A 25,163-nucleotide genomic window follows, 5' to 3' on the forward strand; every position below is an offset into this window, starting at 1 on the left:
TTACAGGCTGCCTCTCACAAATTCAAACATGATATGGGTCAAAACATGGCCCAGAGCCTAATTGCCATGTGCAATATAAGCCAGAAATCATGGGGCTCTCCCATAGTCAGATGGTGACCCAGGGGGAGGTACCACAAGCTGTGGCTTATGCTACATGCAGAGCCAAACTCATGAGTCTGTTTTGCTGACGATCCATCCCTCTGCATGACGTATTGTCATCACTTGGTGGCCACCTAATGGATCTGGTGTTTGGTAGCTTGGATACAAGTCCCTTCTAGGCAGCTTAGCTGTTGCATGATATTTAGCCACTCTGAGCTTTGGGTTCCTTGTCTCTGAAGTGGGGATAACAGGTGTTCCAGTGACCTTACAGTGCCATCAAAAGGAATACATGAAGTAACATGAGAGTGCCTTAGGACCTGCAAAGCACTGTCCATGTGTTGAGTATTACTGTTAGGACAAGTTCATGTTCAACTTTATAAGATGTTAGTCTACTGTAAGCTCCCCAAAGACAAGGAAGACTTCCATGTGAGAATAGCTTTCACCTTTCACAGCCAGCCACATTCACTTAGGGTCCAGATCTGTGGGTGGCACTGGAAGCCTTAGCTGTAGCCTTGCCTGGGGACTCAGCTAAACTTTCTTGCCCTGAAGTGTGGTTTAGACCAGACATACTCAAACTTTTGTGCAGAGATACTAATGGAGTTCGTCTGAAGTGGAGCCAGAAAAATGATATTTGAAGGGCTCATCGGAAGATTCTGAATTGCACACAAGGACAGATTTAAGGGAGTCCAAGCTCAGTGGCTGGCGATAGTCTCCTGGGAAGAGAATATTCAGATTCTTCAGCCTCCTGGCATGTGGGGAGGGAAAATGATGGGATTTTTTTTCCTCCTGAAGGGAGTATCACGGGAGTCCATTCCCAGCTGTTGGAAAGCTGGAAGCCACTGTCAAGAAAAGGAGGGTGATGTCAGTCATGAGAAAACTTCGTGAGGCCTTGCAGGCTGTGAGCCCCAGCCCACGAGGTGGGCTGGAAGGAGAGGGCCATGATAGGCAGAGGGGCTGAGCTGGGCTGCTGCGGCCAGCAGGTGGCTAACATGGCGTGTCATTCTCTCTCCTCTCTGCAGATTGTGTTCCGGAAGATCAGCGATGTGAAACGTGAAGAGGAAGAGCGCATGAAACGGAAGAATGAGGCCCCCCTGATCTTGCCCCCAGACCACCCTGTCCGGCGCCTCTTCCAGAGGTTCCGACAGCAGAAAGAGGCCAGGCTGGCAGCTGAGAGAGGGGGCCGGGACCTGGATGACCTGGATGTGGAGAAGGGCAATGTCCTCACAGAGCATGCCTCCGCCAACCACAGCCTCGTGAAGGCCAGCGTGGTCACCGTGCGTGAGAGTCCTGCCACGCCCGTGTCCTTCCAGGCAGCCTCCACCTCTGGGGTGCCAGACCACGCAAAGCTGCATGCGCCGGGGTCCGAGTGCCTGGGACCCAAGGGAGGCGGGGGCGACTGTGCCAAACGCAAAGGCTGGGCCCGCTTCAAAGATGCTTGCGGGAAGGGCGAGGACTGGAACAAAGTGTCCAAGGCTGAGTCAATGGAGACGCTTCCCGAGAGGACAAAAGCATCAGGCGAGGCCACGCTGAAGAAGACAGACTCGTGTGACAGTGGCATCACCAAGAGCGACTTGCGCCTGGACAACGTGGGTGAGGCCAGGAGCCCCCAGGATCGGAGTCCCATCCTGGCAGAGGTCAAGCATTCTTTCTACCCCATCCCTGAGCAGACACTGCAGGCCACGGTCCTGGAGGTGAGGCATGAGCTGAAGGAGGACATCAAGGCCCTGAACGCCAAAATGACCAATATTGAGAAACAGCTCTCTGAGATACTCAGGATATTAACCTCCAGAAGATCCTCTCAGTCGCCTCAGGAGCTATTTGAAATATCGAGGCCACAGTCCCCAGAATCAGAGAGAGACATTTTTGGAGCCAGCTGAGGTCTATTAAGAAAAAAAAAAAAAAAAGTCAAACACCTCCAACCCTGCTGTCACCACCACCCCGACCACACATGTCCACGTGACCAACACTTTTCAAGTCGGCTTTTCCTGACAGGAAACGTGGGGCCAGTGGCACAGATGCGCACGCCCTTTCTCTATCTGGAAAAAGATACAGGAAGGGTAGTGTGCTCTGCCCTGCAAGGTGGCAGCTGCATCTGAACTGTCTTTGCACAATTTTGGAAGAAGGGACATGCTGTCTAAAGGGTATTTTCCTTGATTTTTAATTTTTTACTACCATGATATTTGTAAAAGTTTAAAACTACCAAAACAGAGTAGCAGCCACCTGGGGACTGGTGGGAAAGTGCGGAGAACCTCTCATGTATATACCATGCTGGGCTCCTTTGCCAAGCCCGCCCTACCACGGACAGCAGTGAGTGGGCCAGGGACTTCCCGGCATTCCCGTCCTTGCACAGCCTGTGTCTGACATCGCCGTGTTTTCCTGTAGTTGTCATTTGTCACTAGCTTGAGGGACAGGAAGGTGGAGCCTGGAAACTTTGTCTCATGATTAAGGCCAGAAAAGCAGCTGCAGGGGTGGCACATGCCTTCTATAGACACTTGGAGCTGGGAATCCTCAGGTCTCCTTTCCCCAGGGAGGTGAGGCAAGGGTGAGAGCTGGAGAGGGGCCCTTAGGAGCCAGGGGTTCTCTGTGGTGCAGCCCATAGCTTGCTCCTCTGGGCCAGTGGGCAGGGAGGGCTCCGGAGTCCCCAGCTGAGCCTCTGGCCCTGCTGCATGCTGCTGGCCTCACACCCAGGCTCCCTTGCTTCTGTTCCTTCTTGGCCTCTTCCCAAGTGTTCCTGTGGCATTCCTCAGGGTATGGAGAATCGGCAGGAAGGGTCATGAGCCCAGAGTTGCTTTATTAACAAAGCAGACACATAGACACACACAACCTCAGAACTGTAGCAAGTGTTATGTTTATACTTTGATTCTCGCTGGGATTGCCCTTCAGCCGTTTGTATTTTGTTCACTGCATGGGGTCATTATAGGCACTTGGGAGCCATGCTTGGCCTTATTTTCAAGCCGGCCTCTCTGTCCTACTAATGTCAGTCGGATTTGAAGAGAAAATGGACGACGATTGCAGCATCATGGTTGTGCTCTTTTCAGGAGCTGGAAAGAGAAAAGCTGTGAGTTTCCAGCTACCTCTGTAAGGTGATGGAGAGAAGTGGCCCTGGAGCTGTGAGCCACGGGGAAGGTCTGAGCTCACAGTGATAGTCACGGAGCTGCATATAGGCTATCTGAGTCCCTAGGCCATGATGCTCCAGGACACTCCACGGCCTCGTAGTCACCTGAGTCAGGTTATTGCTGTGCTTAGGCTTCTCTCAGTGGCATGTGAGAAAGGAAAGGGGAACAGTCTCTTCCAGGCACAGTGAAGTTGGCCTGGGCATGTGTCTTAGACAGAGAAGCCAGGACCCCAAATATTGACAAGCAAGGTTAGAAGTTCAGCTCTGAAAGTCAGCTTGGAGGGAGTGGAATTAGGAGTGCAGGTGACAACGTGGACTCACAAAAGGAGCTTGCCTTTGCCTGTGTTAGAAGGTGACCTCATCCCTGGCACCTATGCCCTACCAAAGATACTCAGTGTTTCTGAGAGCCTCTGGTCCGAGCCTGCCCACCACACCTCCTTAGTCCTGCCAGTGCTCATGGCGAGTCCCAGGGCTTGGCCCTCAATTGTGCAAGGCAAGGCTGACCTCTGGCTCACAGGGTTGGCTCTGGGAAGCCAGGGCCTGGGAGCTCAGGGGGGAGTCCTGCTCCATGTGCCCTAACCTCATATGTAGCTTCTCACATGAAGCTTCCAGGGGCTGCCCCTGACTTCTCCAGGCTGTGACATAATTCGATTTGGCCTCAGATGGCAGCATGCAGAGAAGAGGAAGTCTAATTTCCCAAGGCTGAGTTACAACTGTCTGTGACTCCAGATAAAGCCATGAGGCTTTCAGCCTCTTTCACTTGAGAAGCTGCCAACCAGTCCTTGGGTAAGAGGCCGTAAAATATCTAGAATCCCATCTGTTGGCTGCCACATAACATTCTAGTTTGCGATTGCTTAAGGATGTTCCTCAACTTACTTCTGAAGTTTAGAACCCACCACGTTTAAGGCAGGGCAGGCCTCTAATCACCCCAAAACCCAGCCTCAGAAAGTACCTGCTCCTGGAGATTTGTTGCCTCCAAGCTCTCCAGGGACTTGATGAGAGGCTCCTTGTCCAGCACTCCACAGCCTGTTGTCAAGAGGCCCTGCCACTGCCCTCCAGCTCCGCCTGAGGCAGATGGATGTCCATGAACTCTCTCAGACCTCTGGGTATGAGGGACAAAGATGCTGTAAGGCTTTGAGGTCCAGACATGTTTTGGGGGGAAGCATAGCTTCAGAAATGCACTCCTGAATCAATGCAAACTGGGCTTATGACTGGAAGGTGGCTCCTGCGGCAGGAATCTGCTAATCTTTGGGTCACGGGTGCATGTGCGGGTGCATGGGCTTCATTATTCTCCTTTAAGCCTCCCTAGGATTTGAGGGATTTTTTTTCTGTAAATTGTTTTCTCTGAAAAAACATTGTGTAAATGAGCCAAACCTTTCTCCCTTCCTTTCCGGGCTGTGCACTTGCCTGCAGGCTGCTTGTGCTGACTGCCTTCCCACACCGGGATGCCACTCTGGGTTCCTGAGCCAGGACCATGTGCTTCAGACACCACTGACCTGGCCCTTCCAGTATGAACCATTATCTGGTGGCTAAAGAGAGATTAGGGAAACAAAAAGTTAGTAGGTATGGGACAGAACATTTAGACTTCAGGAAAAGTGTGCCAAGAGAGAACAGATTTGCCCAGGATATGTTTTTCCTTTTTGAGGAGAGGGGGCATGGTATGTGGCATCATTGTCCAGTAAGTGCTGGTTGTTAATCTCTATAAAATTATTTTCTTTGAATGTCATTCATATTGAAGCTCCATTTCCCAGAGAATATCCTGACATGCTGCTTTGAAGTAGGGAGGTCCTGTCCCTGTCACTTGGCTGCTGGTTGGACATTCTCTCCCTGGCTGATGGAAGGGTGGGTGAGGGTTGACTCTAAGAACGGAGGTGGTCAACGAGATGGTGTGTTTGTTCTTGGTTGGGGGGCAGTGACTCCAGCAATGGGCGCTGCCATCCCATATACATACAAAGGGCTCCTCCAGTGGACATGACAAGATAGCCAAAGGACAGAGACAAAGGGGACCATTTAGTTAAGAAACCAAATTGTCTAGTGTACAGTTAATGCAACTACTTGCATTAATTAATGCAATGCTACATTATGCTAATAAGGGTACAACATTAATGCTACAGGATGGCCCAAGTGTTTAAAAACCTGAGCCCCTTTAGCAGCCTTCCAGCAAACTTTTGGAAATTCATTTCTTACTTGATTTCTTCTTGTGATCCAGTTCCGGGGGCCTGTTTTACCCTCAGCCTCAATCCAGTGTGCTGCTGTTGGCCAAACATCAGCCCCTTTCCTGGAATCCTCCTCTTTTAGAAGTGTGGAGAGCTCGGCAGTGGTAAAAATGTACTATACCACCCCATCCCATCCAGCAAGCTTCCTCTCCAAATCCTTAGATAAAAGGTAGAGGTATGCCAACTGTCAAACTCTTTGTCCAGGCCCTCAGGACTAAGTGAATTCTTTAGGAATACTAGGTAGAGGAGGATCCTCATTTCCCCTTATTGCACTGACCACTACGTCTCATGCATACATACTCTGGGAAACTTAAGAGCCCTGGTGGAGCTGCACATTGCTGATGTGCATTTGATTAATAGATTGTACTATGTCTTGCAATAAAGACGTTTAGCCTTAAGACCCTTGAATGGAACTCCAGCTGTGATAGAGCTGCCAACGCCCCTTCCCTCTTCTCCCTTATCACCTACTATTGCTTAAAGAGGAGGCCACTGAGGGCACACTTGAAGCCCCAGACAGCCCCCCTCTGTTGCTAAATCATTGTTACTGCTCTATATACTGCCTTCTCTCTCGCTTCAATTAAAATTACCTTCACCAGCTCCCGTGCCCTCCACCTGGAGGAGACTTCATGATCCTCTCAGCACTGACTGCAAACATCAGAGAAAAAAACATTTTCTCACCAAAGGTGTTTATGTTGAGAAGTTTTAATTTCCACCCCTACAGCTCAAAAGAATCAATGTGAATTTATCTGCAGCTTAAATTCAAGTGAAACTTCGTTCTCATGAGAGCATATCAGACTTATTCTCGAACCTCTAGAACTGGACTTGAATACCCTGCAGGTGCCAGACCAGTGGGTGCCACCCTGCCTGCCATTACACTTTTCTTACAGCCATTGTCTCTTTATCTGTGACTTCCGAATCATCTGACAGACCCATTAGTTCAATGAGAAGTTCACAGATCTTGTGTCAGGATACAAACTGGTCTTACGTTAAGAAGGATGCACCCTCCCCTGATGAATGTATCTCTTATATTCCGATGCTGTATTTGTGCATCAGTTGGAGACTGCCCACATCCAACATTTCGCCAACACCTCAAGGACGCTTCTACTCATGAGCAGTTCATCATTCTGGGACTTCTCCTTATATTAAAACTCTTGATTGAGTCCTGCCAAATCCTTTATTGGGTTTTTCTTTTTCCTTTGCATCTGTCACTTTGTCCAAATGAGCATGAATAAACAAAAGTGTAAATGAGCTGATACTATTTTTGTGGTCAGCTGAGAATGCTGCCAAGAACACCACTGTATATGTGGCTTGGGAACGTTAAGAGAAACGTGCAGGCCCCTCCATTGATGATATTCCCTTCTCAATGTTTTTAAACAAGCACAAATGATATTTGTAAAAAAAAGTTTTATTTATTATGGTAATAAACTATTTTATACATGATACTTGCTTTTGCCTTACATTAATTTTAAGTCACTGAATTGGCTGTTCAGACCTAAGAGGCCAGAACAAGGATGGTATATTCTATTCAGGAGTTTGGGAAGCTCTTATTTGGACAGCACTCATAGTTTTTTGAGATTTTAAAGTCCCAGATTCACCAAGATTATGTATCAGAGTACCAAATAGTGAGAGAACACACATGAAGGGATGCGGCTCTGTGGTCTCTCAAAGTACAGCTGCATCTGCTGTACAAGGGCACAGAAACTGACTTCAGGGCCTGGTATCACAGAAAACTATGACACATTGATCTGAGATACCTGAAGCTGACCTCCCACTTGGAAGTATACTTTATAATTCTGAACAATTTAGATTGACATTTGTATAAAATATATTAATGCATCCCTACCTTTTAAAACATAGTATGACAAACAGTCTTTTTTAATGACTCGGTGTCTACAACATGAGCTCTGATCTGTGCTTTACACTTCATTGATAGTCTCAGAAGCTATTAAGGTAGTTTGCCCCTCATCGAAATAATCCCATACACCGGCATGGTTTCAGTTTTGCCATTATTGTAATAGGTATTGCTTCCTGCTCATGGCAAGGCTCCTCAGTACTGCCAACCCAAGTTCTTATTTACCATCCAGTGGGCCACATTTCAAACATGGTGCTTCTCTTATTATAGACAGTATCACTTAATCAGGGGATGAGGAATGTGACCTACAAGCCTCTGCTTGATCTTACAGGATCACAGTATGTGTACATAGTATTTTTAATGTTTCCTTAACCATGATTTAATCACACTGCAGAAAAGCATTATAAAAATAATTTAAGGGTGATATTGTTTAAAATTCTAAGTTATTGATGTTTGTTTCAAAAGCATCACTAATAAAATATTAAAGCTATCTTTATTTCTTTTCTTTTCTTTTTTTTTTTTTTTGGGACAGTGTTTTACTCTGTTGCCTAGGCTGGTCTCAAACTCCTGACCTCAAGTGATCTACCTTCCTCAGCCTCCCAAAACGCTGGGATTACAGGTGTGAGCCACCACACCCGGCCTAAAGCATTCTATCTAGATGTCCTCAATGTTGCAAAACATCTCTGTGAATATGATTTTTGTAATTAGTCAAAAGGACCAGTAATATAGAGCTAAGAAATGAATGCTATGTTTTGGGTACCAAATGGAGTACAATGATTTCAAAAAGAAGTGTTTTTCTGTTTTCAAATAAAACAGTTTCCCTGAGAAAGGCCTCAGAGAGGGTTTCTCAAAATGTGCTGAAAAGGTCAAGAGTATCACAATAATTTGGCTTCTCATGTCCACACAGAACCCTATTTTATGGATATATTGTGATACAGCTGCTAAAAACCAAACTCATTATATTATGGTTAATTTACTATGTTTAGTCATTGGTCATACTATTTTAAATAAGCAAGTTAGCAGTCTCAATTTCTGTAAGGGGAAGCCACCCCCCACCCTAAATTGCTATTCTCCCAATATATAGATTATTACTGATTTATTTTTGCTTGAGGCCTGTTGTCTTTAATAGGACAACATGTTTTCTGCTGACACCTATAACAAATTAATCTGAAAAAGTAATACCTTTCAGTCTTCCTGTGTGGTCCCAAGAATCAGCATGACTGAGGTTTGGCTGTCCTTCAGGTATCGTGCTTCCCTCCTTGGGTAGCGTCTTGGTGATTGTGCTTGGAGCTCTCGGGCTTGCCCGCAGAGCTAGTTGGGATCAGAGGATCCTGGGGCTGGAACTGACCTTGGAACCTCCCAACACTCTGCCTGAAGTTGCCCAGGGCTGATGACATGTCCAGTGTCCTTGGCTGAACTCCTCTGTGTGCCCAGGCACCACAAGGTCTTTCATTCAGAGCAACCACAAGATTTCAGTTAATATGCATGAGGAGAGAAGGATTATCATTGTCATATTACAGCTGGGGAGTAGGAAGAGGTTGAGCACAACAATGGTCCTGTATAATCCACATATTAATTAATCAGCCTGAAATACAGAGCTAAACTCAGTAATCGTTTATTAATTCCTAAGAACCATTATGAATCATGTAATAGTTTAAAAGAAATTCAGCATTACTATTTTCAAATATATCCACCAACTCTTCCAAAATAGTTTAATGAATTTATAAGGCTATTTGTTTTTATATAAATGGTATATCTGGAAGAGCTTAAAACTTTTGTATCATTTATATGTACACATACATTAGACACTTCCTTATCATCATTTTTATACTCCTTTTTTTCTTAGCAAGCCCTTTCTTTCCAAGTAAACTACAGCCAAACTCCTTCTGGCTGGCCACAAATCGTGAATCAGTGTTAGTCCATGAAGGTTTACTGCGTTCACTTAGGTGTTCACTCCTTCCCTATTCCCTCCTTAAAACTTCTGAGCACCCTGCAATCACTGGCCCCATGTCTCTGTCTGTCTGCCCCTCTGTCTCTCTGTCTGTCTCTCATTTACCAAGCCAGCTGCTGAGGCTGCTGCTGTGCTAGTTCTACCTACCCCCCTCTAGCCTCTGTCTTTTGCTTTAGTTAACACCTAATGTGACCACCCCAGTTAGTCAGTATCTGGCCCCCTCTCCTTTCTTTGCCAAGCAGAGAAGCTATGAAGAAAGACAGTCAACAAAATGGTCCTGTACTCCATTAGTTTAAGCCTCAATGAGTTGATAACCACAGCCAAGACATACGGGCCATGCCATGTAACAAACAGGAGGCAGCACTAGGTCCAAGTGAACATTTCACTCAATGACAGCTTCATTCACGTACTTGAGATGTGGTAAGTTCTCCTGTAATTAGATATATTATGGATTCAAATTTTAAGTTTCCTTTACCCCTCCCCACTCCAAGAATAAAATCCAAATTCAAACAGAAGTATTCTGAATTATCTACCACTTGGGGCCTTTGGTAGCCTATCCAGCATCTTTTTAGAGGAGTGAATAATCAAGGTATGTGAGTTTATTTAGATTTTAAACATTTTCTTCAAACATATTCAAAATCATTCTACAAACATGTAGATTATCTACATGACAGAAAAGGCTTCATTTGAATCAAACCCAAACATCATCAACCACTAAACCTGAATCACTGAGGAGGAGGATGACTTTTGTGTGGAGAGAATGGATAAGACCCCAGGACACCATCCTAGTAACTAGCCTGATAGCACCCATCTGTGGACATACTATCCCATGGTTTCTAAATTCTGCTTCTTTATTAAGAAACTATTTGCTGTCACGTAGAGGAACTACCATATTATACTTCTCTGCGACTCTCAGAAACAAGCACCCAAATGTAGATCATCCTACTGAGGCTCAAATCACAGGACTCCTTGGGTATGGATGCCTTAGAATTCTACAGGGCTGTTACCATCTTCTTGGACTAGGTAATTCAAAAGACAGCTGGGGCTTGGTCTCCTTCCTACAGAGGGGCTGAAGCATGAAGCTCAAACCCTGGTGCTGCTTCTGGAGACCCTGAAGGATGTGATGAAGGAGGTCACTCAAACATCAATGTCACTCAACTATTTTATACATATTGACCAGAAGACAGGCTATCACTAATCAGGATGTCTGTGTCTCAGTCAAGAAATGTCCACTATATTCTATTCTTGGTTAAGGAGAAAGAATCCAAAGGGCTCATAAGACTAGGTTCTAGACCAAAATGTCACCATGTATAGCTGGACAAGACACACTACTGCCCTGGACCCCAGCTTACTCAATAGGAAAATGATGGGTTGGAGTAGATCTCAGAGACTCTAAATCAGTAGACTGTCTGGCTGTGAATTTTCTTTGAGAGCTCCAGCTTCCAGTCTTGGAGTGAGGATATTCAACAGAAGATGAGAAGATCAAATCCCTTAGAGACTGTCCTGCAGTGAGAGGTCAGGGTGAAGCACCATCTGCCTTGAAGGCCAGCAGCAAAGACTGGCCTGAGCCCAATAGCATTAGTCCATGGCGTAGGTCTGGGCCCAGGCAATGCCCACATGGGAGTAGCAGTACAGGAATCCCAGGACAGAGAGGGTCACCCACGGCCAGCCTGCAGAGGGAGAACAGAGATAGAAGAGCAGTTAGAAATGCTTGGGGCAGGACCTCCCACATGGGCAAACTGTCTCCTTTAGGAGTAGACAACCTGAGAAACAACACATGTCTCGGTTGACACATAAGACACATGCCTCCCGGAAAGTCTTTTGTAACTAGAATTCCAGCAGTTCAGTCCTACATTCCCATCAGAGTCAGCATAAAATGAGGAGTGGACTACTGCAAATACAAACCATGTTTAGAAATAGGGCAAGCTTTTAAAGAATACATGTTTATGGCCAGGCCCCTGTAATCTCAGCACTTAGAGAGGCTGAGGTAGGAGAATCACTTGAGTCCAAGAGTTGGAGACCAGCCTGGGAAACATAGTGGGACCTCATCTCTACAAAACAACAACAACAAAATTAGCCAGGGATGGTGGCATGTTTCTGTAGTCCTAGCTACTTGAGAGGCCAAGGAGGAAGGATCACTTGAGGCCAGGAGTTAGAGGTTATAGTGAGCTGTGAATGTGCCACTGGGCTCCAGCTTGGGTCACAGAGTTAGACCCTGTATTGGCTAAAAAAGAAAAAGAAGAATCCATGTTTAGAGGACTAAAGCAGTAAATAAGTGAAAAAGGAAAAAAGTCCATGAGTCTGAGAAAAAGTATAATCTCACATGGCACTGTAAACATGTAGGTCATGTTCCAAAATCTGTACTTTTAGATGAGCTTTTTGAAATCAGGTTATGTATCCCCCCAGAATAACATTGTGTGATTCATGGACAAGACACAAAAATCACCATCATCATCATCACTGTTAAAAAAACAAAAAACAAAACCTGTAGTAACTGTGAAATAGCACTAATAGGAGAGCCCTGGGCATCTAGGATCCCGAAGCCCTAATATAGGGTCCTCTGTCCTTCCCGGTCAGCCTCCCTGCAGGTTTCAAGAGTTCTAAGCGGTGGGGAATGAGCTAGAGACACTCAGATGTGCCTTGTCCTTTGCAATGAGAGGAAGGTACCAGCAGCCAAGAGGAAAAGGGTGCCCGGCAAGATCAGGAGGGCCATTTGAATGGGGGCATCACATTTCACATTTCACAGACAGCTTTATAAATGTAAATGTTTGACATTGCTCTTGAATACGGCTAGCTAGGAAGTCATTACCTTTGTCACTGCAATTGCGTGTGTTAAAAGAATGACTGTGAAATGTAGGCATTTAAAATGAACTACATTTTTTTCCTTAAAATCCATGAGTCCCACAGTAAATCTCAAAAAGTAGATTGAGCATTATACTGAATTTAGTGCCATTTGTAAGCATACAGAAGGGGGAAGCCTAAATTAAATATTTGCTTTCAAAACTCAAAGCTTTTAATGATTCCTTCTACAAATACTTGTCTTAGAATATCTGATGTTCTTTTTTCTTCTTTTTTTAAAATTAACAGCCCTTTCTGCTGAGTATTTGTTACTTAATGATCTTCATGTCTTCTGCATGTTTCACTTATTCAAACATTTATTGGGGGTTTTGGAGAGCCAGAGATGCTGGGAAGATACAAGATGCCAAAATGGAAAGACCCAATCTCATGTCAAAGGCACTCCCACTCCAGCTGGGGAAAGACACACACACACCAGGGGGATTTACAATCCACATGGTAAGTGCTGAATGGTAGAATGCACAGAGCACATTTAAACTGGGCCATGTGGGCTGAGCAAGAGTTTGTCAGGTGGAAAGGGACAGGGACCAGCTACCAGAGAAAGATCACCTGATGTGTAACCTGACAGGCCATCCAAGGAACGGGGATCATGTGACATGGCTGGTTCACAGGGAGGAGGCAGGCAAACAGTGGTAGGAAGAGGAAGGAGGCTGCGGGAAGCCCCTGGGGATGATTACAGGCCCTCTTCTTGCTAGATCAACCATTAGCTGCCATTATTATGAATACGTCATGGGAAGTCATGAAGGCATAGTGGTACGTGTGCGGGCTCTCAACTGGGACGAGTTCAAATTCTGGCTTTGCCACTTGCCAGCTGTGGAACCTTGAGCAAGTTAATGAATCTAAAATGAAAAACTAGGGATAAATATGCAACTTACTGAATAGTGTCCTTATAAGGACTGAATGAAATGATGTAAAGACTTGCACGGTGCCTGGCATATCATGGGAACTAAAAAAAGGTAGTAGTAATAATGGTGAGAGGGCACAGAAGTCTCCACCAAGATTGCAGTGACAACAGGGAAGTCAAGCCCTGGGCTTCCTTGCGCCTTAGCCTGGCTTTCCACAGTGTTCTCCCAGGCCCTGCAGGAAAGAGAGGTGAGGGCAGCAGAGGACCTCTGGCAGCCTGGCTCCAGGACTGGCCCCATAGCTCCATCTCCTGCTAGACAGCCAGTATGTGTCCTGTGGCTGCCAAACAACTTACCAAACTTAGTGGATTAAAATAACAGACATGTATTCTCTCTGGGTTCTGGAGGCCAGAAGTCTGAAATCAAGGTATTGGCAGGAATGCTTCCTTACCTCTTCCAGCTTCTGGTGGCTCCTAGGATCCCTTGGCTTATGGCAGCATCACTGCCTCCATTTTCACAGTGCCTTCTTCCCTCTGTCCTCTACTCTCCTTATAAGGGCATCAATCACTGGATTTAAAGGCTACCCCAAATCCAGGAGGATTTTCTCTCAAGATGCCTGAAAAGTTATATCCATAAAGAACCTATTCCCAAATGAAGTCACATTCTGAGGTGCCAGGTATACATGAATTTGTGGAGAAACACTATTTAGCTCAGTACAGTCAGGTACTTTCCCAGAGCTTCCAGATAGACGCATCCTGCTGGAGGCCTTCAGAGCCCTCATCACTGTGGCTCAGGCACAGATGCCAGGGGACTGGTCAATGCCTGCTCCTTGGTGAGTTCAGGGAGCAGGATGAGGGGAGTGGACTTTGGACACAGGAAGCACTCCTGGACTTCAGCTGTGTTTGGGGTGAGGCATCAGCAGTGTTTGGTAAACATGGAATTCAGAGGCCAGCTATGAAGATGGGCCAGTGGGGACATTTCATTTACACAATGCTAGGCCTGGGGCATTGCACAGCTCTGCTTGGCACCCACAGCTATCAAGTGACACCTGTGAAAGCTTCCGCCCAACACACAGGCCGTAAGGCAGACTGTCCCCCAAGGCTGCCCAGAGGTGAGGCACAGACATGTTTAGCATGGGCCATGGCTAGGTTCTGAAAATTCTCCCCATTCTTAATATGTATGCCATCCAGAGAGGCGGCTAGATAACACTTAGGAGACTTGCAATCCTGACCAAACTATGAGACCCTAGTAGAGCCTTAGTTTTCCCATCTACACAATGAGAGCCCAGGATAATTTTTTAAAAGCATGCAAATAAGATCACAGATGTAGTAGTGCTTTTAAAAAGTGTTTTAGAAATATAGAAGATTAATATAGGGCCACCTGATATTTCTGTTACATACACACAGCTTACTGGACTTTTTAACACACACATGTTCCTACAGACAGTAGACCTAGTGTGTCAAGGGCTCCTGATCCTTCCTGACCTCAGAAGTAAGATCTGTGATGACAGAATCATCATGAATGGCAATTTAAATGAAGTGACAGGCTGAGGTACCAGGCACACATGAATTCCGGGAGGAATCCTATTGATCCCAGTCCAGGCAGGTACTTTCCCTGAGCTTCCAGATGGACTCATCCTGCCTGGAGGCCTTTAGAGCTCTCATCACTGTGGCTCAGACACACAGGCCAGGGGCCTGGTCAACACGTCCTCAGGGAGAGACAGATTCTACATGTCACCGTGCAGCTCTGCTCAGCCAATACTTCACCAGCACTTGCTATATGACTGGCCCTGTCCTAGCTATTGGCATCTCTCTCTTGTTGTCGGTCTGTAGGCACAACACACAGGCCTGTAAGGAAGCACTGAAGTGCCCTGCTAAGCAAGCACTGATGTGGCCCAAGGGGGCAGGTGGGGCGGGGGGCCTCTGGGGGCAGAGCCTCATCTTCATCAGCGGCTCAAATAACAACGTAAGACTGGAAAGCAAAGGGGAGACGCTGTCATTCTGGCAACATTCCGAGGGCTGCTATGATGCACAGCCATGCAGGCTCAGTCATTAACAAAAAAAGATGGTGTCAAAAGGGTTCTGCCCTGACAAACTCTGACTTCCTCTTCCTGCAGTCCTCTCCCGCCATCCCCAAGCACCACTCCCCACGGGGTATTCTCCTCCTAGGCTCTCCCTTCTCAACCAGGAGTGAGACTCCCAACCCCCATTTCTTTCATGCCACATCCCCTCAACACACACACACACACACACACACACACACACACACACACACACAGTCACTCACTCTCTCGCTCCCCCCCCACCCTCTTCCTCCCTCCCCCCATCAATGTGGCTCATATTGCCTCATGGGCAGAATGCTATTTGTCAAAGGAGAAGATACTTCTTAAGAGTGTACTTTAGGGCTGATTCCCCCTGCATACTCTGCACACTCAGGGCTGGTCCACAGAATCAATGATACGTGTAATTTCCTGCTGGGCTTTTGATATCTGGATCTAATAAGATCTAAACGGGTGATCAGTTTTAACAGATCACAGCTAGGCAGCATCAAAGATATTACAAACAGGTTTCTAGAAAGTCAGACAACAGTTGCAAGAGACTGGATGGTACAGTAAATAAGGTAGATTATTTGATAGATACAGCTAAATGGAGATAAGTAGGATGTGTAGCACAATAGATTCAATTAAGAGGACCAATGTAGGTGGCATAATAGGTGGAGTTAATAGGATGTGGGTGGTTGTATATGACATTGTTAATAGGATATCAGTGAGCTGTATAATAACTACAGCTAATGAGAAACAGGTAGGACACAGAGGGAAATGGCTGAAGCAAAGAGAAGGCCAGCAGTGTAACTTTACTTGGAGTTATTATGGCTGAGCAATCCTCTGAGCAATTACATCAGTCTGAAGGGAATGGAAGGCCTGAGGCTTGATACTGATGGAAAAGAACATCATCACACAGGGCCATATGAAGTCAAAGGGCATGTTTTCTGGAAAGGGAAGAGATAATCAGAACAAAAAGCAGGTCCAATGAAAAAGCTTAGCTACTCAGGCAACTGAGGCAGGAGAACAGTTTGAACCCAGGAGGCAGAGGTTGCCGTGAGCCAAGATCATGCCACTACACTTAGCCGAGGTGACAGTGTGAGATTCTGTCTCAAAAATAAATACATGCATACATACATACTTTAAAAATAAAAAAAAAGGTTATGTGAAATGGTGCAGCCACTGTGGAAAACAGTATGGAGACACCTCCAAAAATTACACCTGGAATTACCACATACATATCTGTATTAGTCCATTCTCATGCTGCTAATAAAGACATACCCAAGACTGGGTAATTACAAAGAAAGAGAAGTTTAATGGACTCACAGTTCCAAATGGCTGGGGAGGCCTCACAATCATGGTGGAAGGCGAAGGAGGGGCAAGGGCATGTCTTACATGGTGGCAGACAAGAAAGCGTGTGCAGGAGAACTGCTCTTTATACAACCATCAGATCTCATGAAACTTATTCACTATCAAGAGAACAGCACAAGGAAGCCCACCCTCATGATTCAATTACCTCCCACCAGGTCCCTCCCATGACCATGGGGATTATGGGAGCTGTAATTCAAAATGAGATTTGAGTGGGACACAGTCAAACCATATCAATATCCAAAGGAAATGATGCAGAAACTAGAAGAGGTATTTGTATACCACATTCATAGTAAAACTATTCACAGTGGCCAAAAGGTGGAAGCAACCCAAGTATCCATCAACAAATAAATGGATAAGCAGAATGTGGTATAAAAATATAAGAGATTAGTCTTTAAAAGGAAGGAATTCTGACACGTGCTACTGTCAAATTAAATAAAATAGGCTGGACACCAAAGAATACTATATGGGTCAATTTCTATTAAATATGTAGAATAGCCAAATTCAGAGACACAAAGTAGAATGATGGCTGCGGGGGGCTCAAAGGAGAGAGGAAATTAGAAGGTAGTGTTGAATGGATATAAAGTTTCAGTTTTGGAAGATGAAAAAAACTCCAGAGATAGATGGTGGCGATGACTGCATAACAGTATGGTACTTAATGGCACCTAAAAATGGTTAAAATGGTAAATTTTATGTTACGTGTAATTTACCACCACCACAATAAAAGAATGCTGAGTGAAGAAGCTCTTGGCAAAATAATTCAGTATGTATTATTTCTATAGAATGAACACTTATTTATAGTTACAAAAAGCATATTGGGGGTTGCCTGAGGCTGGGCAGGGATGGATTGCACAGGGGGCCTGGGGATCTTTTGGGATGATGATGATGTTTTGTATCTTGATTGTGAGAATGATTTCGAGGGTGTATACACTGGCAAAATTCAGCCAATTGTATACCTTGAATGAGCACATTTACTATTTCTCAATGAAGTTGGCATTTTTAAAGGCAACACTGGGATGTTAGCAAGGCATCAACTTGCAGCATTAACCATAGACTAAGCATTGCAATGTCCACATCACCTCACAGAGGCTTTTTATGTCCCAGGGTGTTCAGATAAAAGGTGCAAGAAAACAGAATTTATTTTTTAAATGATGATGGTAGCCCGGGTGCGGTGGCTCAGGTCTGTAATCCCAGCATTTTGGGAAAGTAAGGTGGTCACATTACTTGAGGCCAGGAGTTCAAGACCAGCTTGGCGAATATGGCTAAACCCCATCTCTACTAAAAATACAAAAATTAGCAGGGTATGGTGGCATGCACCTGTGATCACAGCTACTCAGGAGGCTGAGGCACAAGAATCACTTAAACCCTGGAGGCGAAGGTTGCAGTGAGCCGAGATTGCACCACTGCACCTGTAGCCTGGGCAACAGAGTGAGCCTCTGTCTCAAAAAAAATATAACATTAAAAAAAACTGATGACAGACTTTCAGTCCTTCATCTTTCCACTGCGAGGGGGACTTGTAGTGTGTAGGACCAAATACTGGGCTCCCCCGGTCATGCCTTCATCCCCTGGGGCCTCTGAGGAGCAGGAGGACTAGAAGAGCTTTCTGAACAATGCAGATGCATTCAGCAGTGGAAAGGCAGGCTGCTGCTGCTGCTGAATCAGCAGAAATTCCTATCCCGAGGAAGAAATCAATCTGTCCTAATGGGAGATGAGTTAATTGAGTTGCTGAATTGTGTCTGAGTTATCAATTACCCCATCAGAGGCTCACTTGCCTGTCAGGCTGGGCAGCACTCCTGAGCCTGTGACCACTATCTTGTCTCTAACAGGGCTTTTTCAAAGACCACATCCTACTGGTCCCCATTTTGAGAAGAAAATGGCTGATGGCCAGCACATGAACACACCTCAGGGAAGACTTCTTCCTAGCCACCCCGCACTACAGTCCCTGTAACATGCAAATGGTCTACAAAGAATATGCAATCTGTTACACCGTTTACAAAGAATACACAATCTTAGTTAATTCTTACTATACTCTGAGGTAGAAATTAGTATTCTCATTTTAAGAGGGAGAAACTGTGGCTCAGAAAGGTAAATAACTTGTCATAGAACACACAGCAAGCAGTTTCTCAAACTTTGGTTTTGGTGTCAATCCGACAGTGATATTCTTGCTTGAAGCCACATTGTCTCACAAAGGCCCAGAGTTCACATCCCAAGCCCAGGGTATCAGGTTGAGTCCTATGTGGAAAACAGTCTGAACGACGTCTGTCCCTGAGTTTTTTTAAATCCCCCATTATCCACTATTTATCTAGTACTAATACTGCCTTAAGTTCCTCCTTCCTTCCACCAGGGCAAGCTAGAGGCTCCAGTACCCCACTGCCTGCTGTCCCTCTGGCTCATCCATGGCTCAGTCATCACCTTGCTGGTTCCCAGTTCTGAGGGCTGAAGAGCAATGTGACTTTCCCAGCTTGGCTCTTGGGTCCTTACAGCTGAAATGATAGATTCTTACTTTCTGGTACCATGGAGCAATGTCTCCTAGTGACTCAAAACCATTCTAAGAAGGAGATTCCCAATACTCCTAAGAACTACCAGGTTGTAAAGAAAACAAGATTCACCTCCTAAGACAAACTTCTTGGTCAAAGCCTGAGTCTGCAAATGGGAAAGATATGTTAGGTTGGAGCAAAAGTAATTGTGGTTTCTGCCACTTCTTTCAATGACAAAACCTCAATTACGTTTGCACCAACCTAATATGATTATTAAATGTCACCAATATCTCCATCCGTGTCCCTGGGATGCACTGTGCACATGTCACAGCCCACATGGCCATCCTGGTTAAGACCAACATGAGGTTCATGAATTTCAACCTCCAGAGGGTTTGCTAATGGACTGGCTCGGAGAAGGAGCCATCCAACAGGGAAGTGGAATGAAGGGAAAGAGGTGACTCCAGGAGATGCTGCCAAAGACGGATTCATAAGACTTGATGAATGATGAATTTGGGGGCCTCTCTCACTGACCCTGACCATAGCCTCAGTGTGTGCCCTCAAGGCTGACATTCAGCTGGTGTGCATCAGAAAGAACAGGCTGGGTGCAGTGGCTTATGTCTATAATCCCAGCACTTTGGGAGGCCGAGGCAGGTGGATCACGAGGTCAGGAGATCGAGACCATCCTGGCCAACATGGTCAAACACTGTCTCTACTAAAATACAAAAAATTAGCTGGTCATGCTGGCACAAGCCTGTAGTCCCAGCTACTCAGGAAGCTGAGGCAGGAGGATCACTTGAACCCAGGCAGCTGGGGTTGCAATGAGCCAAGATTGAGCCACTGTACTCCAGCCTGGGCAACAGAACAAGACTCCATCTCAAAAAAAAAAAAAAAAAAAAAAAAAATTTGCTATCCTAGAGTGAGTAAAAGCCGTGGTCCTGGACTCTCCCTCATGATTTGTCCTCTGCTACAAAGAGAGAGATCACATGTGGTTCTGCAGGGGCCTCAAGGGCCTGCTCCTGCACTTGGGCACCCTCTTTGGATCCTCTGGTCCATGCCTGTGCCCTACCATTAGTTAAATATTCTGAATATCGGCCCCCAACCTGATGTACATATTGCTCTGCTTTGGTGGTATTTTCTATTTTGAGGCCACTGGAGGATGAGTGCTTCTTTCCTTAAAGAACTGGCGCATGCACCAGACCCTAGTCCTAGGTGCTGACGCCAGATCTAGAAACACACTGGCCCTGCCCTGCCACTCTCTGCACCATCCCACCAGCTTCATAACCATCATTTCATTAATTATTCAGAATGACTTTATGCACTGCTGCCTTCATTCAATGGGCTGGCTCTGACGGCACTTATGTTTAACCATGTTCAGATCTGATAGGAGGAAATGAGAAGGTGCCTTGGCAGCTGTATTTAAATCTTATTTATTCCAGTAGTTGCAGCCTGCAGATATCATGGAGTCATTCATCAAATGGTCCTGAGCCTGCGACCTTCTTCCAGAGCTAAATTTAGAAGTTTAATCTTAATAAGCCTATGGGGAAGGAGCCTCCTCCCTTCAGAGGGCTGGTTACCTTATCAAAAGATACACGAGAGCAAAGCTGCCCCAGGCTTCTGAGCCTATAAGTCACTGGGTCTAACTCCAAACACAGTGGGAAATGGACAGAAGCTTTGAAGAACGGGCTTTTGCTACTTTAAGGTTCTCATAATAATTCCTTATCCTCACAGAATTTACACACCTGGGATCCAACCCAGATGTTCAAACCTCAGTTTTTTTGTTTTTTCAAAAAATGCTCAGCTGTCACTTTCACATCCTCTCATGAGAAAGGACTAGATGGTTGTCATCTGTTCAAAATTGAAGCAGGAAATCCCGGAACAACGAGTCTTCATCAGAACCACCAGGAGGACAGGCTTAAATGCAGACTACAGCCCCCTGCCCCATGGTTTCTGATCCAGTGGGTCTAGGGGAGGCCTGAGAATCTGCATGTCTAGCAAGTTCTCAGGTGATAATGGATACTGCTTGTCTGAGAACCACACTTTGGGAACTACTGCTGCAGGGGAATGTGCAGAGGGAAGGGCTTTCTACTAAACTGGGCACTCACACATAGAGCAGAGGAGAAATTTACTGAGCATTACATGTTCCTTGGCTGGGTACATCCCACATTCTCACAACCACCTTATCAGACCGGCGTCACCAGCTCTATTTAGTAGATACGGAAACTAAAGCTCAGAGAAGTAGCTTTCCCAAGGTCTAAACACTGCGACTCTGCAGTGCACTTGGCCACTGAAGCTCAGAAAGCAGCAGCTTGCTTCAGACCACATGGTGAACACTCCTGGCTGGGATTCTTTTAATTCCTTGGTCTCCAAATCTCACTCATGCCCCTACTCCAGGCACCTAAAGTAATAGGGAGGGAGGAGCTTCAGGATGGTGTTTTCAGACCTCAGCTATCACTCAGTCACTTGGTCCCCCCATCTCCTGGGGCCGCCCTTTCTCATCTTTGTAGTGGGAGACAGAGAAAGCAAGGATGAGCATGCTTATGTCCTTTGTCTTGGTTAGTGTCTAATTTAGGCTGTGAGCATTGAAGAGCATGTTCCCACTGCCTGCATGATCCTTTATTAAAACTGTTATAGCCACAATTATATGGCCCTTGCCATGGGCTGAGCCTGCATGGGGATTTGGCAAGGAGAGAGAGGAAGGGGCAGCTGGGACCACCCTCAGGAGCTTCCTCCATTCTGACCAAGAGACCATTGCTGGGAGCTTCGGGCACATTTTAACCCGTACAAACAGTGGTCTTTAATAAATCACATTGTTCACAGTCAATTTCACATCCTGATGAGGCCAACTTCTACTGCATTTTTCATCCTTCCCTGACTCCTGATCCAAGCCCTGCAGGCAAGCACGTACTAAAGCACTCACTTCCATGAAGTAAAATCATTCCATGTGAAATGTAGGGAGGGGGAGAACCAGCCAGAGCCATTTTTCCTGATCCTGACAGCACAAGCAGTAGGGGTGCAGAAAAAAACACACATTTCCTCTCTCCAGGGGCAACTGGGTGGGGGGACCTACTTTCCAGAGAACCACCCACTGCAGTGGTTGCTACACCCCTAAATAAGGGCACTGGGGCAAGAGGCTGCATAGTCAGAACACACTTCCCCAGCTGTTTCTCTGCTTTAACCTGTGTTTTCATTCTAGCCCAATTAGGGCTGTTGTTCATTATTAATTCATGACCACACTATAAAACACAGTGGATGCTGCCTAGCAAATGAGCTCCTGGAAGCCACTTTCCTGAAACAGGGATGGCATGCCACGAATCAGGCTTTTTGTCAATGGCCCTGACAACCACTCACCCACATCTGTATTTATGAAGCACCTACTGTGTGCTTAGCATTCAGACAGGAAGCCTGGATTCTCACCATTGGCACAGTCTGCATCTTCATTTGAGGTCTTTTGCGAAGGTGCCACCTTTGCGTAGTGTGCTGAGGGCACACTCTGGGGCCACCATACTCCACCCCTACACCTTATTTTCAGATCTACAGCTCTGGGATACAATTGTGCAGATGACAAAAGGCTCAGAGATGACACAGATGACAGAGATAGGATTTCAAAAAACTAGGTAGGCTGGGAGGATGAGCTGATACTAAGTTAAAATTGACCAAGACAGAAACAGCTGAACTTCACAGGTTTTGTTTTTTAATCCAACTATACAAATATGGAGTGGCTGAGGTGTGAGAACACGGTAGGGGAGGAGTGGTTGATGAATGAAGTAATAGCTCCCTGGAAATGCTAAGACTCTGCAGAAGAGAAGATGGTTGCTGCAAATATATAAAAGTCTACCTCAAAAGAGTGATGCTGGGAGGTCTGAGCACCCTCAGGAGCAGGGCTAGGCGGAAAGAGCACACACCAGGAGGAAAAGGACACTTGAGCCAGCCCTTGGACATCAAAACAGGCTTGAGAGACTGAGCTTCCTCGGGCAGGGGCAGGATGGTGTGTGGGCTGGAACACGAGGGAAGAGATTCCTCATTTGATGGGAGGTAGAATCAGGTCTGAGGGCCTGTGAACCTGCCTTCTTTCTTCTCACCTCCCTGGAACGAGGGCATGCATGGTAAAATGGTCAATGAATAAACAAAGACGAGACTGAAGAAACAGTATTGTTGACTTCAGAATACCTATTCTCACGACTGTCAGATCCCTGCTTCAGGACATCAAAAATAATAGTTGTGGCAAAACCCCTGATCAAGACACATCCTGTATGTACATTTGGCCCTCGTTTTCCAAGCCTGTGCAATACAAAGTCAGCTGATGGAGGTGCCCATAGTTTAGGCATCCTCTACACTTGCAGAAGTGCCTGGGAGGAGAGGCACCTGGTGAGCACTGGCCCCGAACACCTGGACTCACCAACAGAGGGAAGGACAGGAATGCACTCCACACAGCCCCTCTCCTACCACCACCAAATGAAAATGCCAGAGGGGAGAGAGAGATCCAAGATGGCTGATTACTAGCAGCTCAGGATTGTAGCTCCCAGTGAAAGCACAGAGGATGAGAGGACGCCACACTTTCAGATGAATTTTTGTTGCTCACAGACCAGGAGATTCCCAGCGAGGAGCCCCACGGGTCGCCAGCGTGACTCTTGTGGCAGATGCAGCAGTTCTTGGTGCAGAGTAAACGGGATTGGGTCCCCTTCTGGTTGATATTTGGAGCTCTGGGAAGGCAGAGTCACCCATTCAGCTGATTGAAAAAGGGACTCAAGAGGGAAGCCAGACCGGAGATTCCCAGGTAGAAAAGCACCATGAATCTTAACACCGCTGTTTTAGCTGGCTCAGTGGGTTGCTCAGATTCCGGCGCTGGGAACCAACAAGTTTGACCTCCACTCAGAGACCTAATTTGAAGGTCAGTAATTACAAAGATGACAAGTGGATAAATTTACAATGATGGGAAGAAACCAGCGTAAAAGGCTGAGAATACCCAAAATCAGAATGTCTCTCCCTCTACAGGGGATCACAGTTCCTCATCAACAGGGGAACAAGGTCTGATGGAGAATGAGTGTGTTCCATTAACAGAATTAGGCTTCGGAAGGTGGATAAGAAACTTCGGTGAGTTAAAAGAACATATTCTGGCCCAACGTAAAGAAACTAAGAACCTTGAAAAAAGGTTTGATGAAATCCTAATCAGAATAGACAATTTAGAGAAGAATATAAGTGAATTAATGGAACTGAAGAATACAATATGAGAACTCCCTGAAGTATGCACAGGTTTTAACAGTTGAATTGATCAAGCAGAAGAAAGGATATCAGAGGTCGAAGACCAACTTAACGAAACAAGAAGACAAGATTAGAGAAGAAAGAGTAAAAAGGAATGAGCAAAGTCTCCAAGAAATATGGAACTATGTGAAAAGACCTAATTTATGTTTGATAGGTGTACCTGAATGTCATGAAGAGAATGAATCCAAGCTGGAAAATATTCTTCAGGATATTATTCAGGAAAACTTTCCTAACCTAGTAGGGCAGGAGAATACTCAACTCCAGCTAACACAGAGAACACCACAAAGATATTCCTCAAGTAAAACAACCCCAAGACACATAATCATTAGATTCACCAGGGTTGAAATAAAGGAGAAAATTATAAGGGCAGCTAGAGAGAAAGGTCAGGTAACCCATAAAGGGAAGCCTATCAGACTCACAGCAGATCTCTCAGCAGAAACCCTACAAACTAGAAGAGAGTGGGGATTAATATTCAATACCCTCAAAGAAAAGAATTTTCAGCCCAGAATCTCACATCCAGCCAAACTAAGCTTCATAAATGAAGGAAAAATAAAATTTTTCGTGAACAAGCAAGCACTCAGAGATTTCATCACCACCAGGCCTGCTTTCCAAGAGCTTCTGAAAGAAGCATTACACACAGAAAGGAACAACCAGTACCAGTCATCCCAAAAACTTACCAAAAGGTAAAGAGTATCTCCACAATGAAGAATCTATAACAACTAATGGGCAAAATAGCCAAATGACAATATTAAACTCACAAATATCAATATTAATCCTAAATTTAAATGGATTAAATGCCCCAATCAATGACACAGACCAGCAAATTGAATAAAAAGTCAAAACCCATTGGTACGCTGTATCCAGATCTATCTCATAAGCAAGGACACACAAAGACTCAGTAAAGGATTGGAGGAAGACTCACCAATCAAATGGAGAGAAAAAAAAAACAAAACAGGAGTTGTAACTTTCGTCTCTGACAAAATAGACTTTAATAGTAACAAAGACTAAAAGAAACAAAGAAGGACATTACATTATGGTAAAAGGATCAATGCAACAACAAGAGTCAATGATCATAAATATATATGCA

At 45.5% G+C, this 25,163-nt stretch overlaps 2 protein-coding genes across 14 annotated transcripts in view; one reads left to right on the top strand and one right to left on the bottom strand.

Moving 5' to 3' along the window:
- The window catches only part of KCNH1 (potassium voltage-gated channel subfamily H member 1), a 440,309-nt gene extending 433,439 nt beyond the window's left edge, over positions 1-6,870 (top strand). For both annotated transcript variants that reach the window (XM_035280423.3, XM_035280424.3), the window contains exon 11: positions 1,119-6,870. In XM_035280423.3, coding sequence (XP_035136314.1) covers positions 1,119-1,976 — 858 coding nt within the window. In that variant the 3' untranslated portion in view covers positions 1,977-6,870. The remainder of the gene's footprint in view (positions 1-1,118) is intronic.
- Positions 1-25,163, bottom strand: part of HHAT (hedgehog acyltransferase) — a 404,480-nt gene that overhangs the window by 33,431 nt on the left and 345,886 nt on the right. For 3 of the 12 annotated variants that reach the window (XR_013529744.1, XR_013529746.1, XR_013529743.1), the window contains exons 12-16: positions 10,586-10,903; positions 8,465-8,728; positions 4,622-4,743; positions 4,167-4,316; positions 670-1,979 (exon numbers count right to left, since the gene is read on the bottom strand). Coding sequence is in view for 2 of the 12 variants with exons in the window: in XM_035280429.3 (XP_035136320.3) it covers positions 10,812-10,903 (92 nt within the window). In the remaining 10 variants the exon portion in view is untranslated. Of the gene's footprint in view, positions 1-542; positions 3,141-4,166; positions 4,317-4,621; positions 4,744-6,017; positions 6,076-8,464; positions 8,729-8,882; positions 10,904-25,163 lie in introns of those variants that run through there. The other 9 variants (XR_013529748.1, XR_013529745.1, XR_013529751.1 and 6 more) reach the window with 6 other exon arrangements.

Source organism: Callithrix jacchus, chromosome 19 (genome assembly GCF_049354715.1).
Source record: "Callithrix jacchus isolate 240 chromosome 19, calJac240_pri, whole genome shotgun sequence".
In the NCBI taxonomy this organism is placed as follows: Eukaryota; Metazoa; Chordata; class Mammalia; order Primates; family Cebidae; genus Callithrix; species Callithrix jacchus.